Source organism: Emydura macquarii, unplaced genomic scaffold (genome assembly GCF_026122565.2).
Source record: "Emydura macquarii macquarii isolate MOO-44397 ecotype Brisbane River unplaced genomic scaffold, CSIRO-AGI_Emac_v2 contig_1876, whole genome shotgun sequence".
NCBI classification, from domain to species: Eukaryota; Metazoa; Chordata; order Testudines; family Chelidae; genus Emydura; species Emydura macquarii.
The window spans coordinates 13128611-13153926 of record NW_027132013.1 but is presented as its reverse complement, the minus strand read 5'-3'; the positions used below and the strand labels follow the sequence as shown (position 1 = coordinate 13153926).

General features: G+C 45.6%; 2 protein-coding genes across 8 annotated transcripts in view; both read left to right on the top strand.

Annotated features, from left to right (window-relative positions):
• LRP4 (LDL receptor related protein 4) overlaps positions 1–11894 on the top strand; it is a 101710-nt gene extending 89816 nt beyond the window's left edge. The window contains exons 33-38 of the mRNA XM_067558085.1: positions 310–423; positions 766–889; positions 2142–2209; positions 2798–2885; positions 6165–6306; positions 8276–11894. Of these exons, the coding sequence (XP_067414186.1) occupies positions 310–423; positions 766–889; positions 2142–2209; positions 2798–2885; positions 6165–6306; positions 8276–8611 (872 nt within the window). The 3' untranslated portion in view covers positions 8612–11894. The remainder of the gene's footprint in view (positions 1–309; positions 424–765; positions 890–2141; positions 2210–2797; positions 2886–6164; positions 6307–8275) is intronic.
• Positions 11895–15599: 3705 nt separating this feature from the next.
• Positions 15600–25316, top strand: part of CKAP5 (cytoskeleton associated protein 5) — a 100397-nt gene continuing 90680 nt past the window's right edge. For 5 of the 7 annotated variants that reach the window (XM_067557672.1, XM_067557671.1, XM_067557670.1 and 2 more), the window contains exon 1: positions 15604–15659. The gene's annotated coding sequence lies outside the window, so the exon portion shown is untranslated. Of the gene's footprint in view, positions 15660–22032; positions 22061–25316 lie in introns of those variants that run through there. The other 2 variants (XM_067557673.1, XM_067557667.1) reach the window with 2 other exon arrangements.

The following is a 25316-nucleotide window of genomic DNA, read 5'->3' as shown; positions in this document are numbered from 1 at the left end:
GAGAGTTTATTCCTAAAACCTATCTGTTTGGCTGCATTGGCTGGGCTCCTCTCTCTGCTGATGCCTAGAACATTCTAGCCCCTTTTTGACATGGTGACTGTAATCCAATGGTGCTTGGCTCTCTCCATCATTCTCTCAGCACTGGGAGGGGGTGGGGGTGGTTCCTGTGGCACACAGATTCCTTGGCCTTCTGGGCAGTGTATCTTGATTGAGAGGGAAGTGAGGCTCCTGCTGTTGTGTACTGAACTCTATCAAGGTCTCGCCTCATCACCTGCTCCAGGTTTAATGCCTTGGTTATCTCTCCTTCAGGTACTAATGCCTGTGGAGTGAATAACGGAGGCTGCAGCCATCTCTGCTTTGCCAGGATTTCTGACTTCGTTTGTGCATGTCCAGATGAACCAGACGGGCGGCCCTGCTCCACTGGTGAGTTCAGAGAGGTTCTCTGGGGTAATAGCATCTGAATAGGAACCACAGCCAGCACACCTACGCTGGATTTTAGCATCTCCCATCGAGGACAGGAGTATCTGGGAGATCTCCACAGCCTACAGAAGTCCCTACAATGTTCTATACTGCAAGTGAAGCAGCTGTGAGTTGCAAATACTTTTCTTATATTGCTTCTTGCTGGAGAGGATGGGCTTGGGGTGTCTAAGTTCTGTACACAAATTCTTGGTCTCCCTATTTAGGAAGTGATCTGGAGAAGCAGCCTTCTCCATTTGTCTCACAAAGCCAGGCTCCTGTTTATTTTTTTTTTTCTGTATTGTGTAGTTCCTGGCATGGTGCTCCCTGTTCCTGAAACAACCAGTGTGAGTGAGAGGAGCCAGACCTCACCTGGCAGATCAGGCTCCTCAACGACCAAACCCCACACATCCCTGGAAGCAACAGAAAGAAAGTGAGTGGCTTTGTAGCTTGCAATCTGGACTTGAGAGTCAAATGCAGGATATGCATGTTCCCTCCATCACACCATCACAGATCCCCAGGGTAGAGTGAGACCATCTGAGCTCTAGCCACCCAGTAAATAGCCACACAGAAGACCCTGTCTATGAAGGGAAAGGCCAGCACTCTCTGGAGCTGGCTTGGGCTGCATAGGCCTTGCTGCCCACTTCATTCAAATGTGCCTGCTAGCCTAGTTGGCTGTGCAAGGTGCTGGAATCCTCTTGGCCCTGCCCAAGGGTACCCCGTGCTTCACATGTATGATTGCTGAACTCTTTAACTTGGAGAATTGTCTCCTAGGGGATGGGATGGGAGCTTTTTTGTTTTGATCGTTTTAAACTAGAGTGGGCACAGCCCTGGAAGCAGTCCCGTCCTAGCCCTGAAGGGATGGCTGAGATGGGACCAAACAGGGTGTCTGCAGGCCAACTTTTATGATTCAATGCATAGAAAGTATTTTCTGCCATACTCCCTTGGCCCACTTCTTTCGCTGCCCAGCAGGGAGAGCTCTTCCATCGCATAGTGGGGTGTTAACTACAAGCAAAGATAGACTTTTTTCTCTTTGCTGGGAATGAAAACCCTTGCAGAAAACAACGAGAGTTCTGTAGCACTTTAAAGACTAACAAATTTCTGCAGGCATAAGCTTTCGTGGGCTGCAACCCACTTTGTCACAAAAAGCTTATGCCTACAGAAATTTGTTAGTCTTTAAAGTGCTACAGGACTCTCGTTGTTTTTGCTGTATATAGACTAACACAGCTACCCCTCTGAAACTTTTCACCTTGCAGAAAAGCTTTTCGCTGAAAGGCTGGCTTTTCTCCTGTCCCTTTCCTAAGAGGTTAGTGATATGTCTAGGTAGCCTCACTGCAGAGGGAAGGGGAAGAGTGACTGCTCAGCGCTAATGCCCTTTCTTGAATGTGTCCTGTGCACAATGGGTCCAAAGATCCCAGCTTCACTTGTAGTGATACTGAAGAGTGTGGACCCTCTAGGATCTATCGAGTTAGGTCCAAAGAAACCTCTTGCATCTGGGCAGAAGGGGGTTCTTAAGAAGGCTAAGGAAGCTCTTGTCATGGTGCCCCTTCCCTCCCCTTCCCCCCACTTTCCCTCCATTCCCAGCTCCAGCCTTCCATATCCTGCATGGCTCCATCCATACCCAGAGGATGACTGGCTGCTCTGTGCAGTGAGATGCTAACTCTTTGTGTCCTTGTGCCCTCCAGCTGCTCTGACAAAGATGCTGGCCAAGGCCTGTGCACCCGGAAGAATGAGGCAGTTCTGGCAACCACAGGTGAGTTGTTCTTCCTTACCCTCTGCTAGCTGGGCCCTTCTTCCAGGTCATGCCAGGGCCTTTCACTCCAAGGTATTCAGGACTCAAATGTGACCTTCCTTAATCTCATTCTGAGCAGGACAAGGAGTGTCCCAAGGATGAAAATCAGTCATGCTCCGTGTCAGCCCCAGAGGGCCTTCCCCAGGCAGCCAGAGGAGAGGATTTCAGTTTGAAGGACACCAGCATTCCCCAATCCCCATGTTCATCACTTGGGTGAAACAAGCTTAGCGCTTGTAGGGTGCTTTCCCCTCTAGTCTGGTTGGTGAGGAAGTCTGACTCCGTAGCTGAGAGTAACCTGGGAGCAGAAGGGACTGAACTCACCCCTGTCTTTGAGAAATAGTATCACCCCTTCTTCAAAAGTCTTCTTCAGATTCCCTGAGGGGGAGAGAATGGGCTCAAGCTGTGCCAACCAAAGCTTCACCCTAGAGTTGGGCTGCTAATACCCCAGTACATAGATGTGTACACGCATGTACACACAGTTGCACTAGAATTGAACATAGTCCAGTGGCACAGAAAGGTCCTCCTCTCAACCTTGCTGTTCTTTTTCAGGAGAAGGGCTGCATGTCAGCTACATTATTGGAGGCCTCCTCAGCGTCTTGGTCATTCTGCTGCTTATTGCTGCTCTAATTATATACAGGTATCTGATCCCCACTTCCCATTCTGTCCCCTTCTTCCCTGTCACTGGTGAATGGAGTCTTGTGGTTGAAGACTTTCAACAAAGGTCTAGTCCTTCATCACTGAGGCTACAAGCATCTTATTATCTGGAAATCGTATTTGCTGTTGTCTATAATACTGACTTCATTTTATTTACAAAGCCCCTTGCTCCTGCTGGGGAGCTTAGGTAGCAGACTGAGCTGTTCAGGAGCTCTAAAGTTCTCCTCCTCCCTATGAAGAGCATGTGGGAAGAGCCCTCCTTCTTCCCCTCTGCAAAATCCTGTTTGGCTCTATTTTATAGAGTCTGGACAATCTCGTGCAAGAGTGCAATGGCATTTGTATCACCCTGGCATTGGACTTCCTCTAGTAAATCTGTGAATTCCATACAATTTCAGCCAGCTGTTCCAACAAGCTCTTCCAGGGCTTGACCTTCTCCCAAGGAGGGACTTGTTTCTTTCTACTGATCTCTGTCTCTGTAAAGCTCACGGATCTGATTCTGCTCTCATGGATTTTACACGAATGTGATTCCATTGCCTTCAATGGAGTCACCTCTGATTTGTACTAGTATAAGCGAGAGGCAACTCAGCTGCATTGCACTGGTGCATGGTGGCTGTACAGGCAGCTGATGGGGACACTTGTACCTGAGGAAAAAGGCTCTTTTCTGGCCTGATGGAACAAGCAGATCATTGGAGCTTTCTGCTCACTGGGTTGGGGCCTTGCCTGTAGAATGGGACCCTTTGCAGTGGGACTCTATTTCTCTACTGATAGAATCATAGAAATGCAGGATGGGATCTCAAGAGGTCATCTAGTTCAGCTCCCTGCACTGAGGCAGGACCAAATAAACCTAGACCATCCCTGACAGGTGGTTTTTAAGAACAGGTTTGACAAATTCCAATGATTGGGTTCCACAACCTCCTTTGATAACCTGTTCCAGAGCTTAATTATTCTTAGAGTTAGAAAGGTTTTATTTTCTCATATCTAACTTAAATCTCCCTTGCTGTAGATTAAGCCCATTATTTCTTCACCTACACTCAATGGACATGGAGAACAATCAATCACAGTCCTCTTTGTAACAACCCGAAACATATATGAAGATTGTTACCAGGTGCTCCTCCTCAGTCTTCTTTTCTCAAGACTAAACATACTCAAGTTTTTTAAACCTTTCCGCACAGGTTAGGTTTTATCATTTTTGTTGCTTTGATCTGGACGCTTTCCAATCTATCCATATCTTTCTTAAAGTGTGGCACCCAAAACTGGACACAGTATTCCTGGTGAGGTCTCACCAGTGCCAAGTTGAGCAGAACAATTACCCCATGTCTTACACATGACACTCCACTTAATACAACCCAGAATGATATTAATGTTTTTCGCAGTGTATCACATTATTGGCTTATATTCAATTAGTGATTCACTACATTCCCCCCATCCTATTCAGTAAGACAGTTATTCCCCTTATTACCTTATCAGTTATTCCTCATTTTGTAGTTGTGCATTTAATTTTACCTTCCTGAATGTAGTACTTTGCACTTGTCTTTTACTGAACTTCATTTTGTTTATTTCAGATCAATTCTCCGATTTGTCACAGTCATTTTGAATTCTAACCTTGTTCTCCAAAGTGCTTGCAACCCCTCCCAACTTGGTGTCATCCTCAGATTTTATAAACATACTCTCAACTCCATTATGAGAGTCGTTAATTAAAATATTGAATAGTACCAGACCCAGGACAATATTACCCATATGGGATCCCATTAGATAGGTCCCCTAGTCTGACAGTGAACCATTGATAACTACTATTTGAGTATGGTCTTTCAACAATTTGTGTACCTTATAGTAATTTAATCACATTTCCTTAGTTTGCTTATGGGGAATATCATGTGGGACTATGTCAAAAGCCTCACTGAAATCAAGATATGTTACGTGTACTGCTTCCCCTCCATCCACTAGACCAGAAACTCTGTCAAAAAGGAAATTAGGTTGGTTTGGCATGATTTGTTTTTGACAAATCCATGTTAACTATTCCTTATAATCCTGTTATATCCTAGGGGTTTACAAATTGATAGTTTAATAATTTGTTCCAGTATCTTTCCAGGTATCCAAGTTAGGCTGACTGGTCTATAATTCTCCAGGTCCTCCGTGTTTCCTCTTTTTAAATATAGGTACCATGTTTGCCCTTCTCCAGTCTTCTGGGACCTCATCTGTCCTCCATGAATTCTCAAAGATAATTGCCAATAGTTCTGAGATTGCTTCAGATAGTTCCTTAAGGACACTAGGGTGAATTTCATCAGGTCTAGGCGACTTGAATACATCTAATTTATCTAAATATTAAAGAATATTTATATTTGTTCTTTCTCTGTTTTGGAGTGTGTTCCTTCCTCCTTGTTGTTTGATATCAATTCTGTTATGCATCTGGCAACAGTTAACCTTTTTAGTGAAAACTGAAGCAAAGTAAGCATTAAACACCTCAGTTTTATGGAGTTGTCTGTTGCTAGGTCTCCTTCCTCACAAAGTAGAGGACCTACGCTTTCATTTGTCTTTCTGTTGCTCTTAGTGTATTTATAGAACCTCTTCTTATTGCCTTATGTCCCTTTCTTAGGTGTAACTCATTTTGTGTCTTAGCCTTTCTGACTTTGTCTCAGCATGCTTGTGCTATTCTGTGTATTCCTTCTTGGCAATTGGTCCATATTTCCATTTTTTGTGGATTTCTTTTTTGATTTTCAAGTAATTAAAGGGCTCCTGATGAGGCCATACTGTCCTCTTACTATTCTTCCTCTCTTTCCTTCACATCAGCAGAGTTCACTTTTGTGCCTTTAAAATTGTCTCTTTGAGAAACTACCAGCTCTCCTGAACTCCTTTTTCTCTTAGAGTTTCTTCCCATGGGACCTCACCTACCAGTTCTCTGAGTTGGTAAAAGTCTGATTTTTGAAGTCCATCATCCTTATTCTGCTGGTTTCACTTCTTCCTTTCCTTTGAATCATGAAGCCTATCATTTCATGATCACTTTCATCCAAGTTGCCTTTCAATTTCAGATTAGCAACCAAAACATTCCTGTTAGTTAGAATCAAGTCTAAACCAGCTGTCCCTCTAGTTACTTACTCCACGTTCTGAAACAAGTTGTCCCCAACACATTCCAAGAACTTACTGGACATTGTATTACCTTTCTAACAGATATCTGTGTAGTTAGTCTCCAATTACTACCAGGTTGTGTGTTTTGGATATTTATGTTATTTATTCATTCACCTCCTCCTGATTTCTCCTCCTACAGGCACAAGAAGTCTAAATTCACAGACCCTGGCTTGGGGAACCTGACTTACAGTAACCCCTCATACCGGACATCTACCCAGGAGGTGAAGATTGAAACTATTCCTAAGCTGGCCTTGTACAACCAGCTGTGCTATAAGAAAGAGGTAAGAGCTGCTATTAGAGGCCTCAGGAACCAATTTCAAATTGTCCTAACATTACAAATCTATGTAAAAAGCGAGAGTGAATTATGCTTGGCTCTTGGCAGGTGCCTGAACCCCGAAGATGTCCCCATACCCACAGCTCTCCACCATCTGCCCCAGGAAGATCCCTGGGATGGATGAGGGCAGCTGCAGTAAACTGCAAAGCAAGACTCAGAGGGGTTAATTAGCAGCATCTCTCAATTCCTCATTGTGTCCCAGTTGCACAGACCTGCCTTAGGCTCCAACTTTCCCCTCCATTCCTGTAATCTCCTGTGTCCCTTTACAGCGTTGCTGGCCACCACAGTATTGGGGTTTAAAGGGAAAATTCTTCCTTTGGACCCAGGTTCTTTGGTTGAGCCCTTTTCTTCCCCACTCACCCTAACACTGCCCTGGGCAGTCAGAGGGAACCAAGCACCAGGAAGAGGCTGACTATAAAGGATGCATCTCTATGCACAATGTGGAGGGGCAGGGTGGAGAGAAAAACTGACAATTCTGATGACTAGGGCCCTTATATAGGCCTGGGTCTAGTTTGATCTCTTATACCACTTAGTTTCTCCTCTTTATTTCCTCCTCAGCAACTTTCTCATCCCCCTGATAGCTTCTCATCTTTCTTCTTCTGATTTCCGCTCACATCCTAACGTCAGGTATCACTGCTTTGTGTGTGCGTGTGTGTTTCAGTGTGTGTGAGAACCCCCACCTCCCTCACTCCTGCAGCACTGAGAGGCTCTAATACTGTCATGTACTAATTGCTGCTTGGCTGGATTTCCCATGTGTCCTTGTTGTGGCTTTGGACTAGCTCAACTACCTCCCTGTGCTGGGTATGCGGAGGCTATTTTCTAACACAGGTCCTTTGATCATGGCTAAAGGTCTGCAATTTATGCTACTTAAAGAAAATAATTTATCTGGAGCCATTTGTTATGATTCTTGTAGACCTTGGAGATGGACAAGGCCTGTAATACCATTGACACCCTTTCCCAGGGGCCAGGGCAGGATTGTTCTAGATAGGACAATTTTTAGTGGTTGTTTTAAATGCCCCAAGAAATAAATTTCCCAACCTTTCCTCTGTATTTCACAACCTTCAGTGCCTTGCTGTCTGAATGGTTGCCGTGAGATTCACTCTAAATCTTTCCCATTTTTTTCTTTGTCCCATTGCTTAGATATACTCGTGTCACTTATATAATTCTTCTCTCTCCTGGGGGTTTGCAAACACTTATCAGATAACTACACCCATGCGCCCTTAGTCATCACGGAGCCACGCTAGATAGAATTCACTCTTTTAATCTCTGCTCATAACTCTGTGTCTCTAGCCCTCTGATAATTTCTGTTGATCTCTATACTTTCTCCATTATTTTCATTGTAGTGAGGGGCTCAAACCCAACACAGCAACCCAGGTGGGCTGTCTCAAGATTTGTACAGAGGGCAAGTTGCCCCTCCCTGCTCTGGGATATTAAGTCTCTGCATATGTAGCCCCCAAACTGATTAACCTTTTTAGCAGCCCTTTCCTACTGCAAACTCCTACCTGATTCCCTGCCTACTCCTGTCCTTGAGTCTTTCTTGGCTGTTCCTGCTTCTCAGGTTTCCCTTTCCTATTCAGGCTCTGGCATTATTCCTGCCCACAAATGGTATTGGCTTCATTTGTCCAGGAGAAGCAGAAGAGCCATCTTCCCCTCACCCTTTTTCCATGGATTGAAGGAACCTGGAGCTTGGAATGGTTGTTCCTTTGGGGAGGGCTTGGGTGTGCTGGGCTGAGCATTGTGAGGGGAAGCCTAGAATGAACTCTGCTGCCCTGATGGCAGCAACCAGTTACTCTTTTCATTGAGAGCTAGCCCTTTGCTTGTTTCTTTGCCTGTCCTCATTCCAGCCTCTGCTTTGTTCTTTGGCTAGAAGTGACTGATCCTCTGTGGGTATTTTCATTCTGTTTTCTCCCTGCTAGGCTGGTCATGATCATAGCTACACCAAGGAAAAGATCAAGATTGTGGAAGGGATATGCCTCTTGTCCAGTGACGAGTCTGAGTGGGATGACCTCAAGCAGATACGGAGCTCCCGGGGAGGGATACTCCGGGACCACGTCTGCATGAAGACAGATACGGTCTCTATCCAGGCCAGCTCTGGGTCACTGGATGACACCGAAACTGAGCAGCTGCTGCAGGAGGAGCAGTCTGAAAGCAGTAGTGTCAACACAGCAGCAGCCACCCCTGAACGGCGTGGCTCACTGCCAGATACAGGCTGGAAACAGCAATGCAAGCCCTCCACAGAGAGTGAGGTCTAAAGCACGCACTACCTTGGAGATGCCCAGCTCCTCCCCAGCCCCTGCTCCATATGAATGAGACAGGACTCATTCTGCTATGCAACGAGAAGCCCAGAGACTAGCCTCTCTGTTGTAAGGAGTCCAGAGACTGTGACTGCCTTTTGGCAAAGAGCCGGGGCCAGATTGTGCCCTCATGGTAGGGGGATGGATGGACCCCAGAGACCTTTTTGGCTCATTCTCACTGTTTGTGGTTTATTTATATGTTCCCTTTTCCTGGAAGCTGCCATGTTAATTTCTGCAGTGACTCCTCTGGGTTGAGTCTAGTTCAGATTTTGTCCCCTCTAGCAATTTGCGAATCCTGCACTGTACAGCTCATAATTCATGCCTCTGGGAGAGCAGAGCTTCTCCACTGCCAGTTTCTGATCAGGCTTAGTACCTGTTGCTCCTTATTCATGCAGAGGCCAGCTCTGCTCTCTCTATTTGGGGAAATTGGTTGAGTCAGGTGGAGGGTGAGTTTCAGGGCTGAAAGAAGAGCAATGTAGCAGCAGGTCATTTCTAAGAGGATAAAGAGAGCAACTGCAGCTGCTGTTTCTTGTGACTGATGTCATTAGAATTTCACTGCTTCTTTCCCAACCTTCTGGCAAAACTCTACAGGTGTGATGAAGCCTGGTGCTGGAGCACTGTGTCTGTTGCTGGCAATGGACATTGCTCCTATTCACCTTGTCACTCTCACCCACTCTGAAAAGTGCAGATAGGACCCTCCTAACTGATTCCAGCGTATATTGGAGTAAGAGCTGTCATATCTGGGGACAAATTATATTTTTACTGCTCTTGGCTCCACAGACCTACTGAGAGGACACTCAGCTCAGAGAGTGTCTGAAGTCTATTCCTCCTTTTACATCATCAAGAAAACTGTTTACTAAGTACCAATCAGAAGGTCAGCCAGTTACACCTGTGCAAACCTATGGAAGGCTATGGGGCTGCCTAGGTGTTATTGAGGGTCTGTTTGTTACTAAGTGATGTGTGAAATGGGATGATTCAGGAAACAATTCTATTAGTAAACTGAGTCCATTTGACATGGAATCAGAGGCAATAACCATGGCGCTTTAGGGGCCATTTTTGAATAGTCACTTATCAATTAGAACTGTGCTTTAAGCTCCTTTTTACTGGCAAATAATTCTTTTTGCAGAGGTCTATGTTCTTCCCCTCAGCTGGTTGAAGACCCCATTCTGTTCTAGCTCTGCAGCCTGTGAGGGTTTTTCCTTACACCAGGCTCCCATACACCGTGCATGGTTGCTTTCCTGCTGGGCCTTAGTAGCTTTGGGGGGTGTTTGGGCCTGGGTGCTGTGTGGTGTCCCAGGTGTGGCATAGGCAGTAGACACCCATATGGAATAGAGCTCATGGGAACCCACAGACAAACCACATTTGAATGAGTCTCTGCAAGTCCCCATTTTTTAGGAGGGGAGAGCAGGGAAGGCAGAGGGTGGAAAACCCACATATCTAATTACTTGAGTTTCAAGAGAGAGATACCTGGCAGCATTTGAAGTCTTAGCCCCCTCTGGGCCTAATACCCCTCTTTTCATGGTCTCTTGACTTGCCGCATCTGAGGGGGAAAAAAGAAAAACTCTCCCCCTTCCAAAAGGGGGTTTAGTCCCCACCTTTCCTTCCTAGGAATTTTATCTAAGGTAAAAAATAAAATCCCAGGTCAGGTGTTTGGAAACAGAACTGTCCCGAGGAAGGATCCCTGCAACAATCCCAGCCTTATCTCCTGTTGTGGAAAGGCCATGTGCATTTCCAGACATGGTGCAGGGCGGACACAGCTGGCGCTAGGGATGCTGCATGGGGTGGTGGTTTGGATGGGATATCAGGCAATATTTGTCCATTTAGTGAACAGCGGAGAGTCCCTTCTGCTCCTCTTTAGCCTTGTTCAAATCCCAGAAGTCCTGGTACTGCCCAGAGAAAGCGGCAGTTTACCAACAGGTTGGCAATACTATTTATACCCAGAGATGCTTCTGCAGTTAAGGGGAGGTTTCAGCTGAAACTTGCAAGCCAGGCCTGAAACTCTATCTATAAACTGCACCATTAGGCATGGCTGGTGTGTACTCCTGTGGGAAGTGGGTTAGAGCTGGGGCTTGGGAATTTCCATTTGTTAATAGGGGACTTTTCCCTGCTCCCAGAGAGAACATTTTAAAATTTGCTTTTCATGTATTTGATGGGCTCCATGCTGGGAGGAGTTGGTCCAGCTGCCACCATTGCTTTGTGTGGTATTAGCTGCAGAGGCACTTTGGGACTGAGGCCCTAAGGCCTGGACTTCATGGGGAGCTAAAGGAAGAGCAGCAGGAGCCAGAGCTTTGACAGCTCACTAACAAGGACTTAGGGGAGCTAGGCTGCCTTACACTGGGGCAAGAGCAAGAGTTCAGGTGGGAGGAAGAGTCCAATTGGGAGGGAGCCTGTGTGTAGGTATTGGGGGAGAGAGGGCAAGTAGAAGCAGGGTTGGGGATTAGTCTATGTGGGAAAAGGCTCTGACATCCTGGGAGAACAGCCCTACTTCTCTTCTATATGCTTCAAGTTATGTGAATGTATCACTCTGCACAGCACATTAAAAACCCAGGTATGCGGGGAAGAGTGACTAGAAACATTCACCCATTCCCCTTCCTGGGGACTCACTGGACCTATGGAAATAATAGCTGCTTGAGCTGAGAATGCAGAATAAAAGGGAAAGCTCAATCAGTCTTTCCAACAGCTACTGGTGCTCAAACTCTGCCTGAAATGACCCCTGTTCCTACTCCTAGGAAGGAAACGTGCACATTCAGCCCCAAGACCATTGATACAGCTACTGTCTAGAACTTCCCCTGTCCCTTACCCTTCAGCCTCAACAGAGATCATATGTCTGCTACAGGGGGGAGATGGAGCAGTGAAATCTAGAGCCTTAGTTCTACTACTGAGGGCAGCAGAGATAGGATTCCTTTCCCCAATGTGAGCAAATAGCCCTTGTGAGATGCTGCCTAGGGGGTGCATTGTATTTCCCCATGCTGGGGAGGAGAAGGCCTTCATTGCATGTGGGTTGTACAGAATGTAGAAAGGCCAGAACTGAGGGATGATCTTTTGAGCACTGATTTACTATGTAAAAAGCAAACTTCTCTCTCCTGTCTGTCCTGAGCTAATGGCAGTGACTCCCCTGCATTCCTGTGTAATGATTTTAACGTTACTCACTGGAGAGATTGGACTTTCTGGAGTTATTTAACCACTATGTTCAGTATTTTAGGGGTTGATAATTTAATATAAATTTAGCTTTTCTTAATCACTCTGCCTGGCTTTGAGTTATGAATCATGCATGCTATGCTGGCTCCCTCTGGAGGATGAGGAGCTCCAGGCCATCTGCTCCCTGAGCATTTCAGTTGGAGGGAGTGAGAAGATGGAAATAGAAGTGGTGGTCTGTGGATAATCCAGCCGACTGTGACACACACATTCTCCCGCAGTAAAGCTTGAACTAACACCTACTGCCAAGAAAGAGACAGCTGTGGCTCAAATGAAGTGAGCTCATCTTCAGTCACACTCAGCTTGACATGGCAGCAGGGGCTAGTGGCCTAGTCTACCTGGAAAACATTGTGACCAAAGTGGTGGAAGCCATATATGGAAGGGGTTGTCTTTTCTATAGCTGCTGCAGGAACCCTTACTTCATCTGTGCCTTTTCTTAATGGAGTGAGATGCTTTAAAGTAGTTCTTGGGATAGGGGATGTGTAGCAGCAGAGTTGAGAACAGAATCAAAGTCTCTAGCCACATGGCTTCCCGCTCTAACCACTGGACAGGATTGACTCTCACACAGTTTACTGAGAGAAGTGGTATATGCTCTTTTGAATAACATTTTAAAACTGAAAGCATTGGATACTCAAGCTTGTCTATACAGAGATCTCATCTCTATACCATCCCCAGCTTGATATTCAAGCAACAAGAAGAGCAGAGAAGGCTGGTCTTCCAAAACAGACCACAACTGGGTAATTCAGTGTGGGCATGACAGCTGTGTGCTCCTGAGCCCTCACTTTTTAATATTTTAAACATTGCAGTGGCACTTGTCTGGGTATATGTGCTCCAGTTTCTGAAGCAGGTTATCTGTACTGCCAAGACTCAGAGAGCCTGGCCCAATTCAAACTCATTTCCTAAGCAGGCAGGATTTGGGAACTATGCAGAGAATGCATCTGATAGCTCAGGAGACAAACCTCTTGTCACACGTGTAGGAGTTACTGCATAAGGAGGCCTGAAAGAATATCCACTCCTCTTTGACAAAAGGAGGGTAAACTCAAGGGCCATAGTGCTAAAGGGAGTCAAATATTCTTTCAAGGTTTTGACAGATGATCCTAGAAGGGGGAGTACAGCAGAAGTCACCAACTGACTAACAAAAACCCTGTTCTGGAGGATTTTGTACCCCCTAAAGTTAGTGGAGTGATGAACAAGCCTGAGCTGGGACTGCCCTGAAGCTCCAAAACACATGCAGGGAATAGTGAGCGATCCTGACCCAGCAGGATTGATTTTCTCTTAGGCATATTGGGGGGAAGTGAGATTCATTCTTGGAAAGAAGGTTGAATAGCAGCAACACACTGACTCCCTTTTGTTATAATGTTGGTGGGTAACAACTCCCTACTTATTTGGATTCCATGTTTACATGCTTGTTCCTTTCCAACACATTAATAGAGAGTTTGAGCCCCTACTGTCATGGACTCTGCCCTCAGGTTTTATTCTCTCTGTAAGTCCCTGTAACAAATTGTCTGAGGAGCTGGATTTGTCCTGCGGAGGTTTGAGAGTTGCATGTGTATACCACACCTCATACATGTACTCAATTAGATCAACAGGACAAAGTGGGTTCTGTTTCCTCATTTTACATTTCTATTTTCTTAAAACAAAAATAGGGAAGTTAAGTGCAAAAATTGTAAGTTAATTTAATCTTAGTGTTATGGCTTTGAACAGTAAGAAGTCACAATACAGAAGGCTCACATTGTCATGCTAACTTGTTGCATTGCATAGTATATCTTAAAAGTTTCATTTAACAGTCTTATCTACTGCTTCAATATATGCTGCTCTAATATCCTCTGATGAATACAGTAGAACCTAGACTGACTGTAGTAGGAGTTGCAGTCCACGGATGACTGTGAGAATTAAATATGGTCACATTACATATACACACAAGGGAATTAGTTACCATGGGAAACTTAACTTTTGCATTTCTTTACTTAGGAACATTTAAACTCATATCATAACCATCTCCATTAAACTAGATGTCTGCATTTAATACTGCAATGCAATTAGAAAGTGGTCAGAAAGCCATTGGAAAACCACTTCTAGTTTACAACATTAGGCTCCCTCATGAGACAAGTGATAGACCTTAGATGCTTGAACACAGCCCTGCTGAGTACAGTATAAACACCTAGATTATCAATTCCTGTCTAGGAATTTATACTGTGCTTGGCACTGAGATTTCTGAGCGCCTTTCCTGAAAAGTAAATACAAAAAAAGCCCCCCTTTCCAACGCTGCCATCAGAAACAAGTTTAAAAGTTGTTGCAATTTTTAAATATTCAAAATGTAAGGATGCTGATGTTTGAGAGGGTTTTTGTGAGAAAACTAAGTTAAAGAGGTGGAGTTGGCTTTTGCATTTAGTTCCAACTGCAGCAAGGTTAGTAGTCATTCTTATTTACTCTTAAATTCCAGTGTCTTGATCCAACTCCTGTGAAAGTTCCATCTCCTGCAGGTCTTCCTCATTTGTTGACAGGTTCATTTTAGAGATTTGTTTTTAGTCTGTTTTCCTACTACGACAGCTAAGCAGGCAAGCCATCAGCAAGTGAACATATTCTGCACTCCAAGGCTGGACATTTAAATCCCTGGCTGGGGACCACCCTACACAGGGCTATTTGCATCCCACATCTACCTTTCATGGACTCATCTCAATGCAAGTCTCCATGAACAGGCATATTTAAAGAAGAGAGGAGTCAGTTACTTTCTATATTTTCCTTGCTTATACTTCAGCTGTTGTTTCCCTTAAAGGTTTTGTATCTTTCTTGACATATCTAAGCAATAATGCACTCCACAGGGGAGCATGTCGTGAGGGTTAATAGCTGACTGCAGAAACTAAAAGCCTCAGGGGACGCTATATTCCTTTTTCATGACTCTAGATAGGAATTGTGGTACAAGTTCAGACCAGGGGTCCATCACATTCAATATCTTGTCTCTGTCAGAGGAAGATGTATGAAAACATGAAGCGGGCAATTACAGAACGAGCTTTTTCTTAACACCTCTTCCCCCCACCATTAGCAATGGGCTCCCCTCCTGCAGGGGCAGTCCATACCTCCCCTACATACTTTTGTCATCTCTAATGACAACTGAATGTTCAGTAGCCAGCGAACTAGCATCCATGTCTCGAATCCTGTTAAGCTGCGGCCCGCGGCGTCTCGTGGCAGCGAGTTCCACAGACCCATCGGTGTCCTATCAGGAGTAGCATCAGTAGCACCTGTTCCCTTGCCGGCGCGGCGCACTCGCACTCGCCCCCATAGAAGCGATACAGCAGAGAGAGGAGGACTCGGGGCGGTGCGCCCCTCCCTTGACCCCCGACCCCCACCGCCGCACCCGCCTTACACCGTCCGAGCCACCCGCGGCCTGGCTCTCCGGGGGCTGTGTCAGGCGCGCTGACTCCGGCTCGCTAGCAGGGCGCAGTTCGCCTCCCGCACCAGCTCCCCCGGCACCCGCGGACAGTGAGGCGGGAGGGGTCTTGCCCGGCACTGGCCGGGTCAGCAGGAGTTAGGCCCTTAGGGCACTGGCCGGACGGAGCGCCTCAGAGTCCCACCGAGGCCCGGCGCCGGGTAGCTGTGGGCTGCCCCGGCCCCCTTAAAGGACCGGGGACACGGTACGTGACGCTAGCGGATTCAAACTACCCAATGAAGTGCCGGGTTGAGGGCATGGGCGGGGCCGACAGCGACCAATGGGGGCTCAGGACACTGCGAGGTGCGGGGGCGTTAGTGATTTCAAACCCGGCTGAGGAGCGGCCTGGGGGGGGGTTCAATATTGCCCCGGCCTCCTGCTCAGGTAAGCGTCCCCCAGCCAGCACCCCGCACCCCCTCCCCAGACTTGCGTGCCCGGGGCCTTCCCGCCCGCCCGCGTCATCACGAGTCCCCCGCTCGGGGGCGGCGTTCCCTCCTCCCCCCGCCCAACGGGATCGCGGGGGAAGCCAGGGGGCAGTTTAACGTCCTGCCGGGCCCAGCGCGGGTTCTCGAGGCCCCTCCACCCCCGCAGCTGCCCCTGGCCCGGCTCTGGGGCGTGGGTGGGGGCCTTGGCGAGAACAAACCCGTCCCCAAGTGGGACTCTCCCGCGAGCCGGCGCTCGGGCCCTGCTTGCGCGACCCGACGCTGCGGCGAGCGGGCTGCGGAGCTACCGTAGGCTGGGAACGGGTTGCCGGGCTGCGATGCGAGCCAAGCGCCCCGGCCAGGCGAGCAGCCCCTAGTGCCTTCGCCTCGGCTGCTGATTCGAAGGCGATTCCGTCCAGGCGACGCGCCCGTGGGGAGTGTAAGGCACCCGCATTAGGTAACGGCCAACACTAGATGGGGCCACGCGTGTGATCTGCAGAGACAAGCGTTTCCAGCTCTGAAATCCCCGTGCTCCCTTTCCTTGTACTAGCATCTCTCTGCGTTAGTCGCGCTAATGGCTGAAATATGCCCCTCTGTTTGAAAGCCCTTTCCGTGAGCTGTCAGTGCAGGGCTCAGTTGGCACGTTGGGCACTCAGAGCTAAGGTGTAGAGTAGTGGTTCCCCGTCTTTTTTCTGCCGTGGCACACCTTGATACCTTTAATTATTTTGAGGTGCACCACCATATAGTCTCCAAATGAATCCTATGAATATTCATGAGCCAATCCAGAACTCTTCAAGTAGTTTTTTTCAAAAAAATTTTGTGGCACACCTGCTCAGACCTGATGACACAGCAGTATGCCATGGCATACCAGCACACTGGTTGGGAAACTGTTGTAGAGCATTGGGCTCTTGTTATCTGGCACCATTAAAGGTATTTAACTGCACTGCGACCCACAATCAGCTACCCCAGCATGCTGAACTTCACTTGCACCTGACATAGACTTCCTAACAACTAACTCGGAAAACGACCACCTGACTTTTCTCTTTAGAATTTAGATCAGACCAAACTTTCTAGGTGGAAAACTGTTTATGTGATACTTGCCAAATCCTGCCTTCAGAAGCAATTTATAAAAACTGGTGTCCTGTGAGCTGAGTTCTATCTTGAAGCATTACTCAATTGATTCTTTGCAGCGCTTGATACTTGGACTTAAGATGTGTCTTGCATTCTGGTGATCTAGCTTAAAAATGAGTTTCCTACAGATTTTTCTGTGGTATGGGTCACAAGATAGAATATTATTTTTAGTGGCTAATTTCTGTCAAATCTTTTGGGATTCTTGCTGAGTAGAAAGATGTTTTGTGACCCTTATCACAGCACCAGACTGCCGTTACCTTTTGTAAGTTTTACTTTGCTGAATCTGGCTCTCTGTGACAGTCTTAAAATGCAGTGCAGCTTTGAGACTATGCAGCAGGAGAGGATAGGGAATGTAAATTAGGCTGTGTGTGAGTAACATAAGTTAAAACTGGATATTACCCCTGCAAACAAATCATTCTGCCATATATTTTATTTCTTATGGAGTGTGTTTACAGTGCTAGATTGGAGCATTTTTTTTAATCCATGTGTAGGCTGCCTCATTATGCTACATTCTCGCCCTTCTTGACTCTGATTTTTATTTTGTACACAGAGGTGCTGACAGGATTTGAAATGAGCTGTGACTGGAGGTGGTGCCCTGTTTCTCTTGTTAAAATGTGGCTTGTTCCCACAATTGCATACTCTATAGCACTGCAAAGGTCGAGCAAAACATTTTTGTTGTTAGCTATCTAATGTTCAGAAGAAAAATGAAACTTTGAATGTTGGATTTGTCTGCTATAGGAGAACTTCATGAGAGAAAGTGAGATCACATGGTATCACCTCTACTAACTCCAATTTAGGATACTTGTCTTAGCTGGCCATGGAACATTACCTGCTGGTGTCCTTTTAAATATGCCTCTCTAATCTAGACCCAATGTTTAGATCTAAAAAACTATAGAATCTAATATTGGATGTAATTTTAACTTTATTTTGAATTGCAAATGGTCAGGCCAGGAAGATGGAGATGCAATGCAGTGAGTGTAAGCACTGTCCTTGCAGCATCAGCTCCTCACTGTCCAACACTGGAGCAGCTGAGCATGTAAATTCAAAAGGTGATGTAATTGTCCTATTTCTCTGCCTCCTACCACATCCTTTTTCCTTCCAGGTTTGACTGCCTTTGGGGGTTTTTATCCTTTCAGCGCAGGTGGCTCCCTTCCTTAAAATTGGCAAACATTTTCAAAAAATGCATGGAGTTGTAATGAAATTAAAACACTTACATTCCATTCAGAGAGCATGTTATATTGAGGAAAATGCCAGCAAAAGTAGCAGTTCAGAGCCATATTAGTTCAATGAACAGAGGAGCTTAAATTTGCAATTAGTAGCTTATTCGTGAGAATTCTCAGCAAGGCAGGAAGTTTGGAACAGTAGATGGGAGTTCTGACATGAACAGCTCTGTGTGTATGTGGGAGAAAGAGATGCCTATGTGTGCACACAATTCAGGTTAAACTTGAAGAGCTGGATTTCTGAAGTATGGAAAATAAGAGAAAGTTGTCAAACTACTTCCCTATAGAGATTCAAGCATCCTATCTTTCCTTTTTGTTTGAACAACAAATATGTACGCCAGAGAACATCATTCTTAACTTTTTTCATATGTACATGTCTCATATTTTAAATGTGATTTATTTCCATGCTAATTCTTGCTGTCTTCCTGATGTGCTATAACTTCATGATCTGGGCACATGATATGTTTGTGAAGACATGCTGGTTCTGTGCCTGAGGGTGGAAGAGGGGAAGTTGGATGGAACAAACAGCACTCAATCCTTTGAGGTACTGAGTAGCTTCTAGGATTTGGTCTTGTAATGAAGAGTGGAGAACAATTGGCTCCTGTGTTAACCATCTCACAAAAATTTGTACGATTCGGTATATGATGTCTGACTAAAGAGCAATAAAGAAGTGGCACAATCATATATAGTTAAGGAACTCAAAGTTATGGTCAGTCTAAAATAAAACCGTCTATTATGGATAGATACGGTTTCAGTATGCTTCTGATTCACTCCTCCTTTGGGGCTAACTGGAGATTTGGGGTAATTTGGGTTTTTTTCCTCTGAATTTCCTGCGTTCCTAACTTTATAGAACATTAGATTTTAATTTATTTTAAACATTCAAACAACAGATGTACTATGACTCTGGTTTATGGATTTTATGCAGGGTTGGGAGAAAATTGAGTTCCTACTACAAGTCCTGTTACATCCTTAAGGATAGAATGGCTGTCCTCCTTCCACAGTAGAATGATACTAATTAGGTTTGCATCATCTTTGCAGGAATTGTATATTGTAGGAGGATCAGTGCAAGTGTGATCTCCCCCAGGATATTTTCCCAAAAGCAGGGGTAGCAGTGGGTCCAGATGTGTGCTGCAGGAAAATCTAGTATGTTTGCATCTAAAATTAACCCTGTTTAGACCATATGTTATAAGTAAGGCCCTACTTGACTTGTGGAAATTGCGGATTCAACAATATTAGGCTTCCACTGCAATTTTGATGGCAGGAGCCCTGCCGTGCATGGTACTGCAGTGGGAACCGTGGCTGCTCTGGGGCTGAGAGTGGGAGTGGTCGCTGTCAGACCTGGGCAGGTGGCCAACAGCAGAAAATCGTGGAAAAGTAATAATGGACTTATTACCACAAATAATAAGGTCCTTTATTTTTCTGTGGCTTGTCTGCAACTCAGCAGCAATTTTTTGACAATTATCCTGCAATTTGAGTAGGGCCTTTGTGATAAGGCAATGTTGCTGTGGTTGTTAATCCAATTTAAGAAGTCTCTTGAAGTGAGTTGTTGCAAAGATTCTTGCCTTTTGAGTTGGGATTGTGAGCTTTGAAGCAAAGTATCATAGAAACTATTACTTCTGCAGCTTGGTTACAGTGAATGACAAACATTCAACAGAAAAAATTGTTGTGTGCTGTTGATTCCTCATGAGGGAGCTGTGACAATGGAAAGGTATCTTCAGATACCAGTTTTGTGAGCATAGTTGATACTCCAGTGCCTAGGGCAGTCTTATTTCTTAGGTTAGCTGAGCAGAAGGTTAAACAGACAGAGCATTGCTTGTTTCAGTACTTTTCTCAAGAGGATGCTCTTCACCCTGGCTTTCACTATACCAGGCTTTGACATAAATTGCAATTTGTCATTCTAGAACATGCATCTCAAAATGTCAGGCAACAAATTAGAAGTGTTACAGATGAATCAGCCCCACATGATAACTGTAATTGCATGTCTTGTACTAGAGCACTAGCTGAAAGTATGGTCTTCTCACAGGTTACTGCATCACACCCCTTTTAGGTCCCACACCTCCAGCCTTTCACTGCCTTCCCTGTTCCTTCTCTATAGCCACAGATGAATTATAAATAAAAAGAGAAAACTGAGGGGGGAGCCTGATAAGTTTTCAAGTATGTAAAAGTTTGTTATAAAGAGGATGGTGATAAATTGTGTTCCTTATCCACTGAGGACAGGACAAAAAGTAATGGGCTTATGTTGCAGCAAGGGACACTTAGGTTAGATATTAGGAAAAACTTCCTAACTGTAAACTCCAGTTAAGCACTGGAGCAAATTACCTAGGGAGATTGTGGAATCTCTATCATTGTCTAACCTGTTCTTAAAAATCTCCAAACACCTGTCAGGGATGGTCTAGGTCAGTATTGCCCAACCTTAGTACACAGGAGGGCCACATTGGACCACACAAGGTTGTGCTTAGATTTAACAGATTTTGCATACTTCCTTGTGTAAACTAAAATGATATAAACATGATGACAAAATGCTCATGAATTGACCATTAGTATATTCTGTTGAAGCAGACCACGGGCCTTATGAAATGCTCTGGTGGGCCACAGGTTGGGGACCCCTGGTCTAGATAATATTTAATCCTGCTTCAGTGCAGGGGACTGAACTAGATGACTTATCAAGGTCCCTTCCAGTCATACATTTCTATGATTAAACACTTCCTGTTAGTACATGGGTTTTCAATTTTTTTTCCTGGGACCCCCTTTGAAAATATTTCAGCTGTGATGACTTCCACCCCCAAAAGTGATGACCCCCCTCATGCTATATGCCACCCCCGCATACCATGCTACACAACCCTTCTGTGCTGCTGCTGTGCGCAGCGGTGCCTTCACAGCACCTGGCCAGCAGCTTCTGCCCTCTGGCCACCCAGCTCTGAAGGGCTCTGGCTGACAGCCACAGCCATGGCATGTGTGGGGGCTGACTGCTTGTGGATCATCCCCCCCCCATAACCTTGTGACCCCTTGAGAGGTCCCGAGCCCCAGTTTGAGAACCCCTGTGTTAGTACATGCTACAAAATCACTTTTGAGAGAGAGACTGTCTACTATGCCTGTGACCATTGTACGCAAGTGCTTTAAAAAAAAAAAAAAAAAAAGCCTAAATATTACAATAAGTAGTCATTGGGCCAGGGTCCTGCAGATAAAATGCTGTGATTTGGTGTCAGAATTCAGCAGTAATGGACTGGGACTCAGGAGACCTGCCTTCTCTTTCCAACGTTGCCACTGGTTTGTTGTGTAACCTTGGGCAGGTCACTTCACCACTCATTCCCATATCTGTAAAATGGGGATGCTTACCTCTTTGTAAAGTGCTTTGAGATCTGCTGAGCAAAAGTACTCTATAGGAACTAGGTATTCTTATTACCCAGGAAAATAATGCATCCCAGATCTGGTGGCTCACTTGCTGCATGTTGTTACTGCTTATCTACTTCAGTGACTGGCTTAGAAACTCCTTAAGTGTTCAAGGTGTCTGGCTACCAAAGGAGGCAAGTGGCTTGGAGCAGCATAACCTCTCTCACAGGAGCCAAGCCTCTGCTCTTCAATTTTGGAGCAGAGGAATCCAGGCCTCTCAAGGGAGACAGGTCAGTTGGTGCCTCAGAAAGGAAGTGGATCTCCATGAAGAGTTGGAGGAGACCTGGAGCTGTGGGTCCATGTGCTCTGGAAAGGGGAGGAGGTTTGCTCGGGTGTAGAGAGGCTGGACCCCATGGGGCCGCAGGCGACCCCGCTAACCTCTTAGGACGTTGGGAAAAGAGGGCACAGAATGGGCCCCGGAGGTCTATGAGCTGAGCGCCTTTGTCTGGCACATGGAAGGGGTTGGGTGCCTCCCTCCCAGGCGTGAGGGGAGGGTCAGGCGGGGACTGGTGGCGCCGGCTGCAGCGTTCCGCGCCCCGCCTTTGGAGGAGGTGCCTGCTTCCCGGCCGGAGATGTAGCTCGCCTCTCGCTATTGCAGCTGAGCCGGGTCGCGGCCGCTCGGGTAAGTGTCTGGCTTGATCTGCCCTGAACAAGGAAAGCTGAGAGGCTGGTTGCCCGGCCCGGCGTGATGGTGAGGCTGAGGCTGTCGGGGCCTAGCGTCCAGGAGGAGGGAGGGGGCGGAGGAGACTGCGAGGATAAACAATGCCGGGCCGGCGGCCTTCTCAGCTCTATTTGGCCTCGGAGCCAAGCTTCAGGGACTGCACCGAGGCGCAGCTCCGGGCCCGGGGTCTTTTCGGCCGTGGAACGCTTTGTTTTGGCTGCAGGGGAATTGCTTGTAAAATGTCTCCGAGCTGCGGCATCTGGGGGAAGAGAGGCCCTGCTGAGGGATTTGGGAGGGAGGGTGTTTGTGGCCCCGTGTGTGTTTAAGCAGGGGGAATCTGGCTGGGAAATGAGTTGTTTGATGGCTGGGGGGGGAGGTTATTTAGGCAGAAGGATCTGGCAGAGTTTGAGAGAGAGCTTGCTGGCAGGCCTGGGTGAGAGGGGGGGTTAAGCAAGAAGTCTTGCTCTGTGACAGGTCCAGTTGTAGGAACGGTGTGCCGGAGCTAGGCTGAGGTTGGAGGGTGTCTCCATATGGAGGCGACGTGGCTGGTGATTTAGGGGTTCTTGATAAGGGTGACTCCTGTCTGATTGACCTGCTGGTGAAGGAAGGATTCAGTCCCCTCAGCAGAACATTTTTTTTTATTTTTTTTTTGGCCCTTAGCTTTGTAAACACTGGGGTGGGGGGTGGGGGGGAGGCAGTTTGTAAGCAGTGACCCATCAGCATTTGTAGATCTCATATCTAGCATTACAATTTAGCTTAGTTGTTCCAAAGTTGACCACATTTTGTCCTTCCTTTTTCCCTCCCCCCTCCTTCCATTTGTTTCTAATGTTGGCCTTGTTTCAGGTTTTATTCTTACAGCACAGGTCACTCTTGCTGTCTTAGCCATGATGGAAGGTCAGTTTGCTTTCGCTCACCTCCGTAAACTTGCAGACATTCTTCCTAGAGTACATCTAAATTGCATTCAAAGAGCACATTCTGAATGAAATTCCAGAAAATATAGCTGTCCATGTTTTCATTATCCTTGGTATACAGCTGTAATGTGATTAAATTTACATTTGCTCTGTTTTTTGGTGAGTTCTCATCAAGACAGATATAGAACAGAGTTACTGAATACTAGAGAGGAGTCTTAATAAGAACACTTTACTGCTAGACAACTTAGTATATAGCTATCTTGCCTTTTCAGCGTAGAGAAACAGTCATATTCAGCAGTTGATACCATCTTGTTTGGAGTTCATTTCTCCCTAACTCCTTTTTTCTGTTTGCTTCCTTCCACTGAGGATTTGTACTGCAGGTTTCCATCATCTTTTTGGCCAGAATTTCCTTCAGGATGTGGGTCCTTCAACACTGTCATCCTGCAGACTATTTAATAAGATTCTCTCTACCCTCCCAAAACAGTACCCACCCCTCTTCCATTGGTTGGTACTTAACATTGTAGTCTTTTGACCACCAGCAAAAACTCTGTGGGAACCATTGGGGGTCTATATATCACAGCTGGGGAATCGTTGATTTAAAGCCTGCCAGTATTTCTCTTTAATCATCCTGAGAGATTGCTACTGAGAGACATGCTTAAAGTTCTTCTCATTTCTTATTGCTTCTCTTGTAGGAATCAAGAGATCAGGACTGGTAACTGACTCCAGTTTCTTGCTTAGTAGTGTAGAACCTGCTAGACCAGTCCGGAGAGTTATAACTAGGTATTATTTATTACTCGTTTGATTGGACAGACTATAGTTCTTGGATTAGGCAGATCTTGCACACAATAATTTTTTGTTGCATATTTGTGGGTTGTAAAATAAAATCTGGATATCTGTTGTTTTGAACGCTTGGGTTTTCTGAAGAACTTTTCTATCTGGTTATTTTATTATGTTCATATCTTAGGTGTAACTTGGGGTGCTCAGATGCCCTAGTGATGAAATTCAAATATTGTAAAAGTGATAAATTTTAATCTAGTTTGAAGTAAACTTGATATTTTCAGAACCATAAATGAAACATGACTTGAAACTACTATGAAACAAGTACATTTGGACAGATAATCCTGTCTGTCTTGAAGGGATGACTGTACCTGCATTGAAGTAAAACTTGATATTTTCAGAACCATAAATGAAACATGACTTGAAACTACTATGAAACAAGTACATTTGGACAGATAATCCTGTCTGTCTTGAAGGGATGACTGTACCTGCATTGACAGAAGAGAATAACCTGAACTGGCAGGTCTAATCTCAGCTGGTCCATTCAACTAATATTACAGCTTTCTTTGTAGTGGTCAAATGAAATTGACTTGATGTGACCAGTTTCTCAGAACTTGACACTTTTAAATGATCTAGAAAAGTTTGCTTTTAACTGGTAAGAGTATAACAGAGTTGAAACAGTAGGCATCTACCTTTTTAGAACAATATTGCTTTGATACTAAAGTGGTGTGGAGCTGTATAAATACTGAGTTAGAAGCAGCAGACATCAGTTTTAATAATATGTCTACTCTAGCTTAGAACAAACTAGTCTTGTTGCTATTTGTACTTGTTATGGAGAGGTCATCTGGAAGCTGAAACATTACTGCTTTTGCTGAATAAGTACTATGTTTCTAAACATCTCAAAACCAAATGTCTTCAGTGTTTACATCTTCAAGTTTTTGAGAGCTGGATTTAGGTAACAGAACTAAGGCTCTGGCTACACTGCAGACTTCTGCTGTGATCCCTGACCAATGTAGCTATGTGGGCAAAAATACTTGATGTAGATACAGCAATACCAGTAAAGTGCAACTTTGCCATTATAGTTGCATCCAAACTAGGAGCACTTTGGCAGTATAGTATAATGGTAAAGCACTCCTAGTGTAGACATGGCCTAAGTTTCTAGTTAAACTTGGCAACCAACTGTTGCTTGTCAGTGATACTCCAAACTTTCACTTGTTAGCCATCTTCACCATTATTTCACAACAAACTTTGGCCAGGTTGTCCCCAGCTTAATCCTATTTTCTCAGCACTTCCCACTTTTTATTAACTTTCTTATGTCTCTTGGAATCCTCCAAGTGTTAGCCTTGTGTCATGGAGTCACAGGGTCTGGTCTGTGTCCCAGCCTATAACTAGTCTCCTGGGAGTGGCCCATTTAGTGTGCCGGGCCCCAAAGACCCACACAGTTTCACAGTGGTAGGCCTGAGGTCTCCAGGACTCTGAGACTAGGCCTTTGGCACCAGCTATCCCTATCTTTCTTCAAGGCTCCCTGC